The 16,510-nt window shown below is 57.1% G+C and overlaps 1 protein-coding gene across 1 annotated transcript in view; it reads right to left on the bottom strand.

The window, feature by feature from the left end:
- Window positions 1-8,055: 8,055 nt before the first annotated feature.
- The window catches only part of ZFR2 (zinc finger RNA binding protein 2), a 39,472-nt gene continuing 31,017 nt past the window's right edge, over window positions 8,056-16,510 (bottom strand). The window contains exons 14-20 of the mRNA XM_032465937.1: window positions 14,898-15,069; window positions 14,296-14,434; window positions 12,753-12,847; window positions 12,230-12,325; window positions 10,752-10,863; window positions 9,938-10,035; window positions 8,056-9,253 (exon numbers count right to left, since the gene is read on the bottom strand). Of these exons, the coding sequence (XP_032321828.1) occupies window positions 9,047-9,253; window positions 9,938-10,035; window positions 10,752-10,863; window positions 12,230-12,325; window positions 12,753-12,847; window positions 14,296-14,434; window positions 14,898-15,069 (919 nt within the window). The 3' untranslated portion in view covers window positions 8,056-9,046. The remainder of the gene's footprint in view (window positions 9,254-9,937; window positions 10,036-10,751; window positions 10,864-12,229; window positions 12,326-12,752; window positions 12,848-14,295; window positions 14,435-14,897; window positions 15,070-16,510) is intronic.

The raw sequence follows: 16,510 nt of genomic DNA, 5'->3' as shown, positions 1-16,510 counted from the left end.
TCAGAACATAATTTTTGAGCCAGTGAATTTGGGTGAGGGGAGAGGTAATGAGCAGTGCCTGTCACTTGTGAGGGGACCACTCTCACTGGACCCATTTAGTAGACGAGAAAGCTCAGAGGGTGCCGAGGCCAGCCCTGGGACACAGGAAGTGGTGGGCGGGGCTCTGGGCCCAGGCCCATCGGGCTCCAGTGCACACACACCGGCGCCCAGCAAGGTGCGGGCGTGTGAGACCCCAAGGGGAATGCGCCCCAGCAGCTGCCTGGGTCTGCAGGGCAGGTGAGGCGGGGCAGCGGCCGCCAGCTGTGGGGATGCCGGAGCTGCCGGGGCCCCAGCAGGTCCAGGGCTGCAGCACGCGGCCTGATCAGACTGCCCCAGTTAGCACACCTTTAAATTTAGCTTTCTCTCCCGGCCAGGGGACCTGGGGACTCAGTGTAGGGATGCTCCCCTCTTTCGAGGAAAAATGCTTTGCAACCAGAGCGCGGTCTGCTGGGCCATTCTTGACATGTCCAGTGAAGGGCCTCTCAGGTGACCTGCTTTGGGTGCCGAGGGTAAGCCTCGGGCAGCTCTGCCTCTGATGGGCGAGGCTGCCTGCTCTTCCCCCACGTCCCTTGTCCCATCTTCCTTGTACCAAAGGTGGACCTGGGCACCTAATTTCCCAGCTACGCTCGTGGGTTCAACATGTGTAACCTGAGTCTGGGTCATTTCCTGGCTGAAAACCTTCCCATGGTGCCCGCTGTGCTTGGGAAGCCCAAGCCCCAGGGTGGCTTGGTGGCTTGGTGGCTTGAGGCTGTCACCTCTTTTCTCCCACCTCTTTCCTGTTCCTCAACTGCCCCAGACGTCGTCCAGCCTCAGGGCCTTTGCATGCGCTGTCCCCTCCACCTAGTATGTGCTCCCCCTCCAGCTCTTTGCAAGGCAGGCTCCTTTCTAGCATTTCTACCTCCTCCAAGAGACCTTTCCTGACCGCCCAGAGTGGCCACCCATCGTCTAAGCCGAATCGCTGCCTGTTACCCGGTCTTACTCTTGTCAGTTGCCTCTGACTCTCCTCGCTCCCCTCGACAGAGCGTGGGCTCTGTGCATGAGGGCAGGGGCTGGCTCTGGCTTGTGCAATTATTTATCTCTGGAGCCTGGCACATGGCAGGCCCTCTCAGAACACATGGACACAGAATCGCATGAAAGGATGAAGTCAGAGGAAGAGTGGGTGATCCACAAGTTACCGGGAGGCAAGCCGTGTCTGTGCGAAGACCTGCCCCTGTGCCCCCACTCCAGGGTCCCACCTTGACCCTCCCCGTTCCCCAGCCCCACACCCTCTTCGTCTGACTTGGGAGTCAGCAAGCTTTCTGTGAAGGCCCATGCGATCTCTGCCTTGGCTGCTGAACCCTGCCAAGGCTGCCGTCGAGAGAGAACATAAGGGAAAGAGAAGAGGCATGGCTGTGTTCCAGTACAACGTTACTTATGGATGCTGAGATTTCTGCTTCTTGTGCTATTCACATGTCGTGCAATTTGTGACTCTTCCCCTCACGGCCATTTAAAAATGTAAAGAGCCATTTTTAGCTCACGAGAGGCGTAAAATCAGACGGTGCGTTGGACGCTGGGTGAGAGGGCTGCAACTTGCTGACCTTGGGTCTCTCTCAGTCTTTATTTTCTTATAAGTAGGCGCATTTTCTAATCTATTTGATCTTGGAAGTGCACTTCTCCATCTATCACATTAGATGTGTCTCTATTCATGGCACACAGCAAGCTCTCAAGTGCTCTCCAAACTCTATAAAGCTCCCCGACTCAGTGATGAGCCCCTCGAGGGTATATGTGTTTTCCTCCTGTCAAAATTAATAGTAGCAATATTTGCAGAGTGTTAGGCTGTATGCTCAAGACTGCGCAAAGCTTCAAAAGACTTTTAAACAAAGCACTGTGTGTCTGTCTCCCCAAGGGCTGCCGCTGCTGTTTCCACTGGCTGTTTCTCCGGCGTTTGCGTCTACCTTTCCAAATAACACATCTCTGGATTTATCAGCCGAACGTCGCCCATCGATTTCCTAGGCCTGAAAGCACAGGCTCAGCTGTATCAGGCATACTGCGCTTCCGAAAGCGCTATCACAATTCTTGGTGAAATGAATAGTCAGTGCTTATGTCACTGTATGTAAGTAGTATTCACAGTAGAGCAAAGTGCACCAGGGAACAGTTTTATTTTCTAGGACTTATTCTTTTGATTTTCCTGGAGTTAGTGATTGCCTTTGTTTTGTGTGACTGTGACTCCCTCCCTCTCTCAGCCCCTCAGGTGGAAACTAATTTCTCCACTCAGGGCCAGCTGCTGCCCAGCCGTGGCTTGGGCCCCTCTCTTCTTCAGCATCCAGGGTTCCTGGGATGTAGCTCTGGCTTCTTGGGTCCAGGTCTCCCTGTTTACTGGTTTGTGCCCTTGTTTTGGGAATGTGCACTCCCTAGGTGTTTCCAGAAAAAGTGTTTTCCTTCCACTGTCTTGTGGGATTGGTGGTTTGGCTGAGGACAGCGTTCTGGGTGGTGGATAATTCCCCTTGCCTCTTGTCTTCCAGCTTTCAGGCCGGGGCAGTGGCACCATCTGAACTGTCCTGTTTCCTCATCCTCTGCTTATCATGTGTTTTTACCACCTTCTCCCTCGCTCTCTGGGAGCTTGTAGAGCCTTCTCCTTACTCTCCACACCCTGCATGTGCACAGCGTGGCTTGGTGTGGTCTACGTTCACCTGCGACGCTGGACATGCAGCGGGTCCTGTCGTGTCCCCCAGTCCTGGCAAGCTTTCCTGCCTGATGGCACTCACCAGTGATTTCTTCCACTTGGATTTCTCTGCTCTCTCTCTGTGGAATTCTTCTTTGTCATATATTGGGCTTCCTGGATTGACCTAATTTTCTCTACAATTTTTTTTTCTTTTTGTGGTCTTCTCATATTTTTTTCTTCCAACCCTTCTGTTGCCATTTGAATTTCGACTATCAGGTTTTTCATTTCCAAGGGCTCTTTCTGGTTCTTCGAACACTCCTTTTCAAAAGGCAAGCTTAAACTTATTTCCTGGCTACTGTATCTTCTATCAGCTCTCTGAGGATAACGTTTATAAACATAAGGGTTTTTCTAGAACTGCTTTCTTCTGTTCTCATTGTCTCATTCCTCCACGTTACTTTGCCCCCTCTGTTTGGGTTTCAGTCTCTTCACTGGCTAACACTACGAGGGGAGGGCTACAGAGCTGACCGGAAGCTCCTCTTCAGGAGGTGGCTTCACTGTGGGAGGGACTGTGGTGGGGGCTGGCTCTGTTGGGGAGTCACCGGACAACAGCAGCATCTGTAGGGCTTTTCTCATGGCCTGGGGGCCAGTGTCACTGTTCCGCATGCGGCTTCCATCTGAATCGCCAGTTTTCACCCTCACCCCTACCCTCCACCGTGTCTGCGTCCCTGAGGCTGAATCTTTCTGGGCAGCAAGCATTTAAAAAATGACATTTATTGCTGAATTCTCCCCACAACTCTGCAAGATTGGTGCTCTGGGTTTTAATCCAACTTTACAGAGACTCAGGGAGGTGACACCCCACGGCTAACGTGTAAAGGGCCAGAGTCACCCTCACTGCGTGAAGTGACAACTCCGGCTCCTCTCTGGGCTCTCCCAAGGAAGGCAGTGTGTATTCTGACTGAATACGGAAAACACTTCAACCTCCTCGGTGGAAGACACAGGGAGGCCCCTGGAGTGGACGGCTCACGGCACATAACAGCTGCTCAACCAACACGTGGTGAGTGAAGGAGAAAACGAAAGGACGGCGGCTGAGGACATAGGACGTTGCAGAATGAAACCTGACTGCTAAACATATGTGCAGAAAAGCATTTTTGAGCATGAGAGAGCCCCTGACTTGGGGGCAGTGGGGGGAGGGGGGAGCTCACAAAACTCTGAAGGAGCGCAGCTCCGTACACGGACGTTTCAAGCGCCTTAAAACGTTCATGCCCTTTGATCGCGGGCATCTGTGGGAGAGACAGAATCCCAAATGTTCAGGAACATGTTTGCTGAGGGATAATTTATAATTTGAAAGCCATCTAAATGTCCAACAGTTAAGCAAATCAGGGGACATTCATCTGGTGGAATATTACACAGATATTAAAATTTACATCTCTTCATAGTAGCCAAAAAGTGGAAATGACACAAAGGTTCATGAGTGTGAGTGGGTAAAATGTAGTCCATCCACACACTGGAATGTTATCATCCATAAAAAAGAATGAAGCACTGACACCCACTCCCACGTGGACGGACCCTGAGAGCACGACGCTCAGCGAGAGAGGCAGACACAGAAGGACACACAGTGTGTGACTCCATGGATGTGAGGCGTCCAGAACAGGCCAGTCCCCAGACACAGGGAGGGGGCTCCTGGCTGCCAGGGGCTGGGGGAGAGGTATGGGTGTGGCTGCTCATGGGGATGGGGAGTCTTTTGGGGATGATAGAATGTTCTGGAATTAAATAGTGATGTTGATTACACAATGCTGTGAAAATACCAAAAACCACTGAGTCGCACACTTTGAAATAAAGTGATGAATTTTATATTGTGTATTTTACCACAATAATAATAATAAAAGATTTGTCTCCAAAGGTCTCCAGAAGAATTAAACTAGGAAAACCATATCTAAGTACACTGAGAACACAACTGGGAAACCAAAGTTGTTATAATGTCAAGTGAAGAAAAGGAGGAATCAAAATTGTATAAACAGCCCAACCATAACCAAAAGGGCAGGAAATGAGAAAACTGGACAGAAACACAGAGCATTGACAGTGGGTGACTTTGTTTCCCTTCTTACACTTCTCTGAAATTTTCAAGATTTTTGTAATTGGAAAAACCTAGTGCGTTAAAAATTTTTTATTGTGTTAAAACAGACATGAAATTTATTATCTTAACCATTTTTAAGAGCACAGCTCAGTGGCGTTAAGCGCACTCACACTGTTGTGCAAACATCCCCACCACCGTCTCCAGGACTTTCTCATCTTCCCAAACTGAAACTCTGTCCCCATGAAACACTGACTCCCCAGCCCCTCCCCCAGCCCTGGCCCTACTGTCTGCTTCCTGTCTCTGTGGATCTGACTCCTCTAGGGACCGCCTATGAGTGGAATCAGACAGTATTTGTCCTTGTGTGTCTGGTTTATTTCACTGAACATCATGTCCTCAAGGTTCATCCATGTTGTAGCAGGTGTCAGAATCTCCTTCCTTTTTAAGGCTGAGTAATATTCCACAGTCTGGGTGGACCACATTTGTTTATCCATCATCTGTTAATGGTCATGGGGTGTTTCTACTCTTTGGCTTCTGTAACTTGTGCTGCTGTGACCATGGGTGTGCAGGTATCTGTTTCCCAGTACATTTTATGTTTCAGAACTTGGGCGGATGTAAACTCCCCCCAGCCCCCACCCCAGGATGCTTTCTCCACCCTAAGGAAGAACATGGGTGCTCTTGCTTGCCCACTCAGCAGAGCCCTAATGTGCTCACCTGAAACATCTTCTCAGCTCTGGAAGCCACACTATCAGGGGGGCAGGGAGCTGATGGAGCCAACATTCCCCCAAACAAGCCGCAGCCCGGCCGAGCCTTGGAGGTTCTCCCGCTACCACTGAGTGCGACTTATGTGGACCAGGGGAGGCAGCGTGTTCTCTCAGCTCTCTTTCTGTGCTATTGGTGACTTTGCAGATGGGATCTGCCCTTCCGTGTTCATCTCCCCTGGACTGCCTGCCAGGTCTGGCTCCAGCCCTGCCCACACGGCCCGCGTCATCCCTCCCACACTCACCTCCGTCTCCTAGCAACTGGGCTGGCCTGCCAGCATCCTGCAGCCTGAGGTCCCGCGTTGCTGTCTCGGGCTGCCTCTCTCACGGCAGCGGTCTGACTTCTAAGGAGCCTGGTCCTGCATCTCCCCGCCAGCCGCCAGTGTGCTCTGGGGTCCTCTGCCCAGTGGGAAGAGGGCTGGAGGGGAAAGGTGAGAAGCGAACACTCTTCAGGCCTGCAGCGAGCTCCATCACCCAGGCGTTCCTTCCATCTGGACTGAGTACATCACTAACCAACTGTTTGATTCTGTGGTTGCATTGCCTAAACTCAGTGTTTTGGGGTTACTAGGGGGGCAGATTTAACTCTCTGTCAACTGGATTGGTTTTAAACCACCTGGTGGGGAAGATCATATCTGTCTTCCCAAGGAGGCAGCGCTGGGATGGTGAGCGGTGGATCGGGAGGTTTCCCAGAGCTGCCACTGCCGGGATGTAAGGGAGGTCCGTGGCAGTGGGACAGGGGCCTCCCACGAACGTGCCGTGACTGCCACCCCTGAACGCAAACCTGTTCTCACCTTCCTTCATCTTGTTGCCACTGCCTTAGGCGAAGTCTCTCACCCCAACGGGTACAATGATCTCCTGGGGTGAGATGGAAAAAAAGGTGTCTTCTCAACTGACAGGAGGCAAATTCCTCCAACAGAGAGACCCATTTTGGAGGGTCAGAGCACAGCTTCAATCATTAACATATTTATTGAACTACTATGTACTTGGTCCGCTCTAGACCTGAGGGTGCCGTGATAAGGTAGATACACTTCCTGCCTACAGACAATTCACAGCCCCAGGGGAAAGGCAGATAACAAATGATTTTTATCAGTGATCATTTTCATAAAGGAAATGAATAGGGTTATGCGACAGGTTGAGGCGGTCAAGGAGGCCTCTCTGAGGAGCGGACACCAGAGCTGAGGCTCAAAGGAGGGGAGGAGCTGCTAGCCACACAGGGCAGGGGAAGAGCTTCCTAGGCAGCATGTGCAAAGGCCCAGGGGCAGGAACAATTTTGGCTGGTTCTCTGAGGAGCAGCAGAGACTAGAAGGTCTGAAGTGGAGCTACTGAGGCAGAGAGTGGAAGTTGGGTTCTTATGGGGGATTTGTCCGGATTTGGGGTTCTATCTAGAGTGCAATCCTGAGTTTTATCCTGTGCCCCCAGCTGCTGGAGGGTTGAAGCTGCTGAGTGCTGGGAGCTGTGAGTGGAGAGCCACAGGAGTGGGATGGACAGGACTTCCAGATGGCTTGGCCTCGAGCACAAAGGAACCCAGGAGGACTCCCCGGTGGTGGTGGTGGTGGTCAGCCTGGGCAGTTGGGCGAATGGCAGAGCTGTTGACCGAGATGCAGAGGGAGAGGGGGAGTGTGGATGAAGCTGCTCTGCATGCAGTGGAGACTGTCCCCTGCGCTTGGTCGTGGCTGCAGCCAGGACCAGCTGAGGGTCACTCTACCTCCCCGGTGTTGTTGGGGTGCTGCTCCCTCAGGAAGGGGCTGGGAAGCAGAGGAGAGTGGCCTGCCCTCCCAGGGAGGTCGCAGTGGTCAGGCACCAGCCGGCCGCTTTCTGTTTCCAGCAGATACTGTGCCTGCTGGAATCAGCCTAAGCTTCGCCTGCATGGGGGGTGCCGATGCTCCAAGGGCCCAGCTCTGAGAAGCGGTTCCTGGCCATCTCCCTGCCCTGGTCTGTGCCCATGGGCATGTGCCACTCCCCCTAGAGTGGCCACTGCAACCTCGCCTGCCCCCTCCCCTCTCTGCCCCAGGGCTTGAAGCTATCAGAAGCTCAGCTGTGACCAGCTGGACCCCCTATCTGGACCCCCCCTCCATCCCCAGATGTTTGCAATGACGATTTGGGGAAACTGCAGGGAAACTCCTGGTAGGGAGCCTGCAATCAGAGAGCCACACCCCTCAATTCAGCTTGGCTGTCCCCTCTTCCAGGAAGCCTTCTGAGATCCCGACCCCCTCCAGTGGCTGTTCATCCCCTGGCCCAGGCCAGGGAGGGTTCCTTGAGTCGCTATGGGGTGTGAGAGCTGAGTGCTTCTTGGGCTGGGTCCCTGGGAGTGAGGGGTCTGTGGAGCCTGGCCTCTCTGCATCCCAAGGGGACGTCAGTGTGGGGCGGCCTGACAGGCCCACACCTGGGAGCACAGCCCTGGGCAGTGCCAGCTGCCGGGGCTTCCTCCCCGTCCGCACTCACAGCCTCAGGGCCTTGGGGAGAAGCGCTGGTGAGTCGGGCCCTGCCCGGAGCCCCAAAAGGTCACCACACCCCGAGGAAGGACTGTGAGGTCCACACCAAGAGAGAAGCGCATTTCGTTTATTCCCCTCCAAACGTCCAGGCAGCTCCACGAAGACATTAGACGTGAAGCCACACACAGGCTGTCCCTTAAACACAGGAATGAACTTGAAGCCGTCAGGCAACCAGAGATCCTGGTGGCCCAAAGATGGACTTTTCTCCTTCAGCACCACTGGGCAGCCGCTCCGAGAGAAATCGTCACAAAGAGGGAGGTTTGGACAGATCAGGGTGGGGGCCAGGCAGGGGTGTCCTCACCTGGTGTCCCACACCAGGCGTGCCTCCCAGACCCTGCCCCCTAAGAGCTGGGCCCTAGACCCACTGGGCTGCACCTACACAGGGAGAGTGGGAGAAAGATAAAGGCAAACCAGCCCTGAGGAAGACACACAGAGCGGCTCCTCCTAGTACAGAAGACGGGGTGCACGGGGTGCAGTACCGTGGGGTCACAGATGTTCCCAGGGCTCGAGGGAGCAGCCAGCTCATATCCTCACCACCCTCTGGCTCTGTGGCCCTCCCCACAGGGGCCGAGGGACGAGCCCAGATTAGGCCCTGCAGACCTCTGGCCAGGGGGCCACCTCCAGGCTGGGGCGGTGTGTTTGGAGCCCTCAGGCTTGGGCACTACTCCAGATCCTCCTGACTTGCCTTCTGAGGCCCAGTTTCCTGATGTGGGGCCCCCGATGGGCCTGCCAAAATGACTTCAAGTCCACACACACGGCTAGGGTGTCCACACGAAGCAATGGAGAAACCCCACACCCTCAGCAGGCCGCAGGGCGTTTAAAGCTAGCAGGGAGTACCAGGGTTAAAAGTTGTGCTGCACCTTCTAGCCAGGGCCAAGGCAGGCCTTGGGGTGCGGGGTGCTGCCCTGCAGCTCAAATCTCCAGATGAAGAGATTCCGCGAGTGATTTAAGCACAAGCGTTTTAAAAGAAATCTACGGAACATTACTGAAAGGAAAACACAAGTGTCCCATGTCAGGGGCATAGCAGCCACTTAGCGGCCCGTCAGGTTCCGCTGGGGAGGCGAGGCTGCTCACAGGGGCCCCTCTCCACCCCACCGGCCCGCTTCCTCTGACCGGCACCCTCCTCGGCCTCGCCCGCCTCCCGCGGCCTCTTCCGGAAGCGCGCCCCCAGCCGGCTTTTGGGGGGCGGCAGAGGGTCCATGCCCAGGATCTTGTGGATCTGCCGGAACGCCAACATGCGCAGGGCGTGCTGGGGGCAGACAGCCGGTCAGGACCCTCCTGCCCGCACCCTCTGCGGACTTGGGGGCAAGCTGGGAGTCCAAGCTTAAGTCACCCTTGGGCATGAGGAACTGTGCTGGGAGTCACTCGGGCCAGCTGAGGGCGAGGACTTTGCCTGGAAGCCCCTTGGAAAATCAGTCCTTCCTCGCCTTGCTACAGGGACCCCAGCCCCTGTCTCTCCCAGTTCGGCTCTGATCAGGAGCAATCTGACTCTTTCCATTAAAGGCAATTCGTAAATGTCAGGCTCAATGTAGTTTTTTTTTTACTGCTAGGAGGCTTTCTTATAAATAAACTTGCAAATGAAAGGGAAACCACAGATGGGGGCTCTGCTGGGTGCTGTAGGCTGTTGAGGCCTGGAGGCCTTGACTGGGTGTTTCCAGACCATGGGGCGGGGCTAGGGGACCCACGAGAGTCCCAGCCCGTGAGGCCCCAAGCCTGGACCTCAGCACAAGGGCAGTTTTGGTTCTGGGCCAGGCTGGCCCTGCCCCCGGTAGCAGGCCTCTCACCCACAGGCCACCTGTCTCTGCAGGGAAGGGGGAAAGGGGAGCCACTTCCCAGGGACGCAGAGCAGAAGCAGACGGGGGCTGGGACCCGGGCAGCCTACAGCCGGGTTGAGCTGGCCTGAGTTGGGGAGCCTCGTGGGCCGGCCTCCTACCTGGGCACTGGCCGTGATGTCCTCCCGCTCCTGGAGGGTCATGGACCCCAGGGCGTCCATCTGGTCTCTCTCGCAGGGATCCTGGAGCCCAGGCCCATCTTTGCCAGGGGATGTGGGGGCAGCAAAGAAGCAGAGGGCACCCTCGTGAAGGCTGCAACCGCGGCTCTGCGGCGCTGCGGGGTCTGCACCAGGACCCCACGTGCCCGCGGGCCGCACTGGGCCGGTCCTCCCTGTGTCCCCACACGCATTCAGCAGAGCTCCTCTCGGCCTGTGTGTGTGCGCGCGCGCGTGTGCGCACGCATGTGCGAGCGTGAGTTACACTAAGAGGCTCACATGGCGGGCCGGTGTATTATCCTCTTCGTCACTTCATACACTACCATCCCATGCTGCTGCTACCATGACTGGAAAGCATTTCGCATCTAGCATATCCTGCGGGCAGCACGCACGCTCTCCCCCAACCCCTGCTACTGTGAACGACGCCATGGTGAACATCTTTGTACACAGCCCATCAGGGAGCTCCCGGTTGTTTCCTTCAGAAATGTCCCCTGGGCTGTCCCCGGCTCCGCAGAAAGGGTGGCCGTGCCATCGGGGGACCCCTCCCCTCCAGCCTGCACCCACCTCTCCTTCCTGGCCCACCCATGCCTCCGCATGGCTCCCTTCCAAGTGACACATGTGTGCGTGTTTGTATCTACTGTCCTGCCTGGGCTGGACCAGGTTCTAGAGTGTCCCGATGAGGTGCCTCTACCCCCATGGTGGCCCTTGGTCTCTGCCACGTGCTCCAGGGTTCTGGGCTCCCTGGCCATTGCAGACTGACCTGTCAGGAGCGTCCCCGAGGCCACGCACTCCAAGACCCGTCTCACGGCGTCCCCAGGGCTCAGAGGCCCCATCGCGCTGCTCAGAGCCTTCTCCACCAGCAGCTCCATGGCCTGGGCCGGTGGGGACAGAAAAGGAGAACTGTGCATGCCTTGGAGGAGAGGCAGCCCTGCAGCTGGTTCGGGCTCTCCAGGGGACCGGAAGGGAGGCCCCTCTCAGCTCTTCCAGCCTCGCCCACCCACCCCAGGCCCCTACAGGGAGGGTGGTCACTGGGCCTTGCCACCTCCTGGTGTGGCCCCGAGCAGGTTTCTTCACTCTCTCACCTCAGTTTCCCCATCAGCAAAATCCCATCTATGGTAACACTGCAATCTAGCATCACCAAGGTTAAAAGAAACTTGTTCTCTGTGACCGAATGTTCAGCTAGCGAGGGTCAGGAGGGTCACAGGGACTCAGGGACTCACTCAGGCCTGTCTCCTCCTCCAAGAAGCCACCTACCTGCGGGTTCTGAGGACACAGCTGGACGTGTGAGCTGTCGTGGGGGGTTTGTCTACCCTTACAGAGAAATGGGCTGTGGGGAACAGGGCCCCCCAGCGTCAGAGAGAAGCCCGCTGTCACTCAGCACAGGGCTGACCACTGCGCTGTCCACAGGGGGCGGTCCCGAGAGTGGAGGCCTCCCTGGGCCCTGGGCAGGAAGCCGAGCTTTGGCAGGCACCGGAGCCCTTGGTTTTGGAGATGGCCCCCATGAGTAAAGCCAAGGGTGGCAAGGGTCAGGGCGGGAAGGGTCCAAGAACCCGCCTTTGGGGGTGGGAGCCAATGAGCTGGCAGCAGAGGGCCAAATGTAAAATGCACACATCCCTCCGAGGTCAGGGCGCTTGGCCCCCTTCCCAAGGATAACATCGTCCACCGTGGCTGGGGAACTGCTGGGTCTGTGACAGGAGAGGGACACTCAGGCACAAGACTCGCTGAGGGGCGCACAGATGAGATGAAATTCCAAACACAGGGTGGAGGAACCCCAGAGAGGGCAGGAGCTGGGGTCTCACAGCCTGAAGGCCTGGGGATTTGGGGGACACAGGGGCCTTGCATCTTCTCTTCTCTCCCCCAAGAAGGGCTCCAGGGCCTGCTGACTGCCGGGAGTCAAAAGCCCGGAGGAGGTGGGGCTGCACCAGGACAGCACCCAGCGGCCGTCCTCGCCCTCTGCAGGCGCCTGCAGGTCTGGGCAAACACCCCACCTTCCCTGGGGCGCCCTTGTGTCTGCATGCTCCCTGGCTCCGCCTTGAGGTTGTGGCTTTAAGATAATGCAGTCAAATGAGTGTGTGCCCTGTAGCAGGCCTCGCCCTGCGGCCAAGGGACTCCGAGATGCCCCAGCTCGCTCCACCTCTCCCAGCGCTCAGGCTGACCCCGGCCCCTTCTTGGAGACCTGAGTGCCCAACCAGGAAACGAGGCTCGGGGCTGCAGGGCGGCTGCCCGGTGCTGCCTTACCCAGTCCGGCAGGGCCCCCCAGGTGGGCACGCGCTGGCAGAGGTCCCGAAAGACCCTGATGACGATCACACAGGGCTGCAGGCCGCTGGCTCTGGCCTTTGGGGAGAAGCACACAGTCAGCTCCCAGGAACCACGTGCTTGTCCCACGGGAGAGGGGCGGAGGGAGGAAGGGCTGAAGCTGGGCAGAGAGCCCGCCGGGGGGCCCATCCTGGAGGTAGTGAGGGACTCCAGGAGGCATGGGCTGGCCTCGAGGGAGGTGGCTGGGAGCGGAGTCCACTCCCACATGGCCCAGGCCAAGCCACCTGGCCCAGGTCTGAGCCCTCGTGCCGGCCACGGGGTGGTGCCCCCACCCCTAGAGCGGTGGTCATTCCTTTCAAGTTCCCAACCCAGTCAGATGCCGGGAAGAAACCTCCACTAGGCTACCTCTGGACAAGGACACGTGAGCCGAGCCACTAGCCAGGGAGCTGCCCCACACGTCTAACCCCCATTTGTACTGGGCCCCCTCCAGCCCCCGCCCCCTGACCTGGAACCACTTGGCGTGGCGGAGGGCAGCCAGCGACTGGAGGCATCTCTCTGGGCTCAGGACGTCCCCCGGGTCGGGGGGAGGGCCCTCCATTCCTTCTAGAAGAGAAAGGCTTGTGGGCCTGGCACCCCTTCCCGTGCTCCCGCCTCCCAGACTCAGTTTGGAGGCCTCGTTGCATTTATCCAGAAGACAATGGTCCCTCCCTGATGGCCCTTCCTTCGGGGCGCTGCAGAGACCACGGGAATCCCATCTCCCCCGACGTTCCGGACGTTCCGGGCTCCTCCGAGGAAGGAGCTCCATGCTCGTCCCCCGGCGCCATCAGCACTGACTCCCTGGGCTAGCAAACTGCAGTTCAGATGGAACACTATGCATGAAGCCAGATTTCCAGAAACTTCCTCATGCACGATTGAAAGGGAGACAGTGGGTCAGGCTTGAGCAGGGCCCCGTGTCTGAGGGAGATTCTGACCCGGTTCTCCTTGCTTCAGGAATATTCTGCTCCCCTCATCCTAGGAGCCCCAGCTTTTCAGGTCACAGGCAGGAACAGATTTCTCTTTCGCCCATAAACTATGCTCCCCACTTCCCGGCCCAGGCCTCAGTCTGCTCCTTCTGGCTGAGAGCAAACGGCAGAAGAAGCCAAAAGCTCCCCTCCCAGCAGCAGCCAGTGGGGCTGTGGACATCGAGTGAGGAGTAACTCCTGGGAACCCAGGCCTCACGCGGAGGGGTTCCTGGTTCTCTCGCCCTCTCTGATCTGCCTCCTTGGGTGGCCTTGGACCTCTGGACCCTTCCTGACACTCCCAACACCCACTTGTCTGAGCGGGAGCAGGGCCTCGCCGGGCCTTCCGCCGGAGTTGAAGGGCGGCACTGTGTCTCCCGCTGTTTATTTTCAGATAGCTCTCTCCTTATGGTGACTAGTAATGGCTTTCCACTTACGGCTCAAAGGCTCTCCTCTTTAAAAATTTAACTGTCAAAAAGGAATTGATTTAAAGGAGAGCGTCAGTGGCTCGTGCCCCTAGGCTGTGACAAGACAACTGTCACTAAGGGGGTCCAAGGATGACTGGAGTTTGGGAACAGTCCTGTTCCAGGAGGTTCCATGGCCGGATGAGACGCCCACTGCGTCCCTGGCCACCTGGCCTGCACCCTCCCTGTCAGTGCCCTCTGGCCTTGCCCCACACCCTCTCCCACTCTCTCAGATGCTCATCTGCCTCAGGCCCCTGGGACCCTGCCTCGGCTGGAGGACAGGCAGAGCTGGTCTCCCTTGGGTGGGGAGCAGGTGCCTGCATGGCCTGGAGGCACAGGAGGAAGGGCGCTGTGCACCCCGCAGCGGGCTGTGAGCCACCTGGCACTGTCACAGCTCCCTTGCCCACTCCCTCCCATGCCCCAAGGCCCAGCCCTTATCTGACCAGGAGATCAGATAAGGAGATCCGGGGCTGACAGAGGTGCTGGAAATTGGCAGTGGCAACCCCTCCACAGAACAGAGGCAGACGCTGCCCTAGACTGCCGTGTATGTGGGGAGGGGGGCTTGGACAGCAGGACCCTGCCGCACCTCGGTCTGCAGAGGGGTCCTCTCGCATCAGGGGTGAGGTGATGGACACGGTGACCTGCATCCGGGGCTCCTCACAGGAAGAGATGATGATGTTGGCTTCAGGGTCGGAGGAGACCTCGTATTTGTCCTCTGTCACCATCTACAAGGTGCAAATACAACAGGAGGCCGCATTACTCCCATTGAGAGGCAGGACGTGGTCGGGTGCCAGGTCCTGTGCCTGGCATCTGGAACCTCCTAGGGACTGAAACACAGCCCCACCCTCCAGAAGTGCACACGTAGAAATGAGTATAGATGACAGACTCAGCATCAAGGTGCCTTCATATGTAAAGAACACCCACAGCTCGACAACAAGATCAGCAACTCAACAAAACTGGGAAGTGATAGTTTGCAGAAAGAAACCAAAGTGACCCTGGCCCCAGATGTGACAGAAGTCACTGTCCTCCGTGGCCACACATTTAGACTGTTTCTGAGCTCTTTCCTGAACCCTCTTTGTAAAGGAACCCTCAGGTTCCACCGCTGTCTCTTATTTCTAGAAACAAACTGGTTTGTGCCTAACGTGGAAACTCGCGTAGCAAGGATGCGATACCCAGCTGGCCTCTCACCGGGAGCTGGCGGGGCAGTTGCTCAGCGACTCTGCGCAGCAGGGTGCGGGTGGGCTTCTGGGAGCAGAGCAGGATCAGCTGCACAGTCCTGTCCCCCCGCAGGAGGAGGCCCTTCGCCAGGAGGCCGACCCGCATCACGCCTTTCAGGATCCGAGCGGAGGGGCCAGGGCAGCTGCGAAGGCAAACCCGCAAACACATAAGCAGAGGGAGCAGAGGTGGGGACAAGGGCACGAGCCCCTTGCCAGACCGCTGTGTGCCTGCACCTCCTCATCTGTCAACCGGGAGCATGGCCCTTCTCAGAGGGCACTTGATCACAGGGGACACGAGGGGACAGATCTGGGAGAAACGCTGGGAACTGCGGCTGGGAAACCGTGCTGCTCAGCAGAGCTGTGGCTGTCACCTAATAAACTGCCCTCTGGAAAAGGCCACCCACAGCCACCTGCCTGTCGCCCCGGGCCTCAGCCAGCGGGGCCACCTCGTCAGCCCTTGGCTTGTGCTCCTTCTGAGCCGTCTCCGGGGCTGCTCTGCCCCCACCCCGACTCCTCTGAGGAGGCCCGGGCCCCCCTGCCCTCCCACCACAAGGCCGGGCGGCCCAGCCACGCCCGCCTCACTGCCATGCCCCCACCTGCACCGCACCGTCCTGGCCACTTTCTGCAGGTGAATCTCATCGCCACGTCTGTCCGGCAGCCACCCTCCCGGTGCTGTCCCTCTGCAGGTTGGGGACACCTTAGCTTCTCCCCTGGGCCCGAGGCCCCCAGCCATCTTGCCACCATCCTCTCCTTTCACTCCCTCCTGAGGCTCCAGCCCCACAGACGGCCTCCTGGGTGCTCTTGCATGGCGGGTGTCCACGGCTGTCGCAGCACAATGTCCCTTCCTTGACTCTAGAAGTGCCATCGGCTCCTGCCACTCCCTCATCACCATCTTATTTTCTCTGTGACTCTTCTCAGGACAGGAGATGACCTTATTTTGTAATGTGTTTGTGTGTTTCTCCTCTGACTGGAGCCTGTGATGAGGGGACCTGGTCACACCCACAGGGCAGGGGAGACTGGGAGGCAGCCGGCCAAGCCCAGGCCTAGGATGCCCACAGGACAAGGACCAGAATCTTCAAGGGAAGAGGAAGCAGAGAGGGCCGGGGGCAGGGCGCCTGCAGGCAAGCAGACCTACAGGCTGTCGATCTTTGTATCCTGACTCACACAAACTGCAGAACAAAATGAAAACTCCAAACAGAAAACCCGCATTACAGTGTCCGTGGGGCAGCTGCAAGTCTCAGCACTGACTAGGTGTCTGACGGAGCTGAAGAACTATTGTTGATTATTTTCAAGTGTGACAGTGGCATTGCGCTTTTGTTAAATGGAAAGGAGCTGTCGTTTAGAGACCATTCCAGCTGTGGGCTGATGCCTGATAGTGGGTCCCACAGGTTTTCTTTAGGGCTGTGGGTGGAGGGGAGGGTACAGAGAGCAGGTGAGTCATTCGGGTTTAGGGATGGTCACTTGGGGCTTGTCACCTTGTGGGTGTGTTAGAGAATTTCCACAATAAAAGTAAAAAAAAATCCTCAAACACTAACACAAGCTTTGCAACAGCTTGGTAAACAACGGAGCAGCCACTGGGCGGTT

Source organism: Camelus ferus, chromosome 22, assembly GCF_009834535.1.
Source record: "Camelus ferus isolate YT-003-E chromosome 22, BCGSAC_Cfer_1.0, whole genome shotgun sequence".
NCBI classification, from domain to species: Eukaryota; Metazoa; Chordata; class Mammalia; order Artiodactyla; family Camelidae; genus Camelus; species Camelus ferus.
This window is presented reverse-complemented; position numbering and strand designations above follow the sequence as displayed.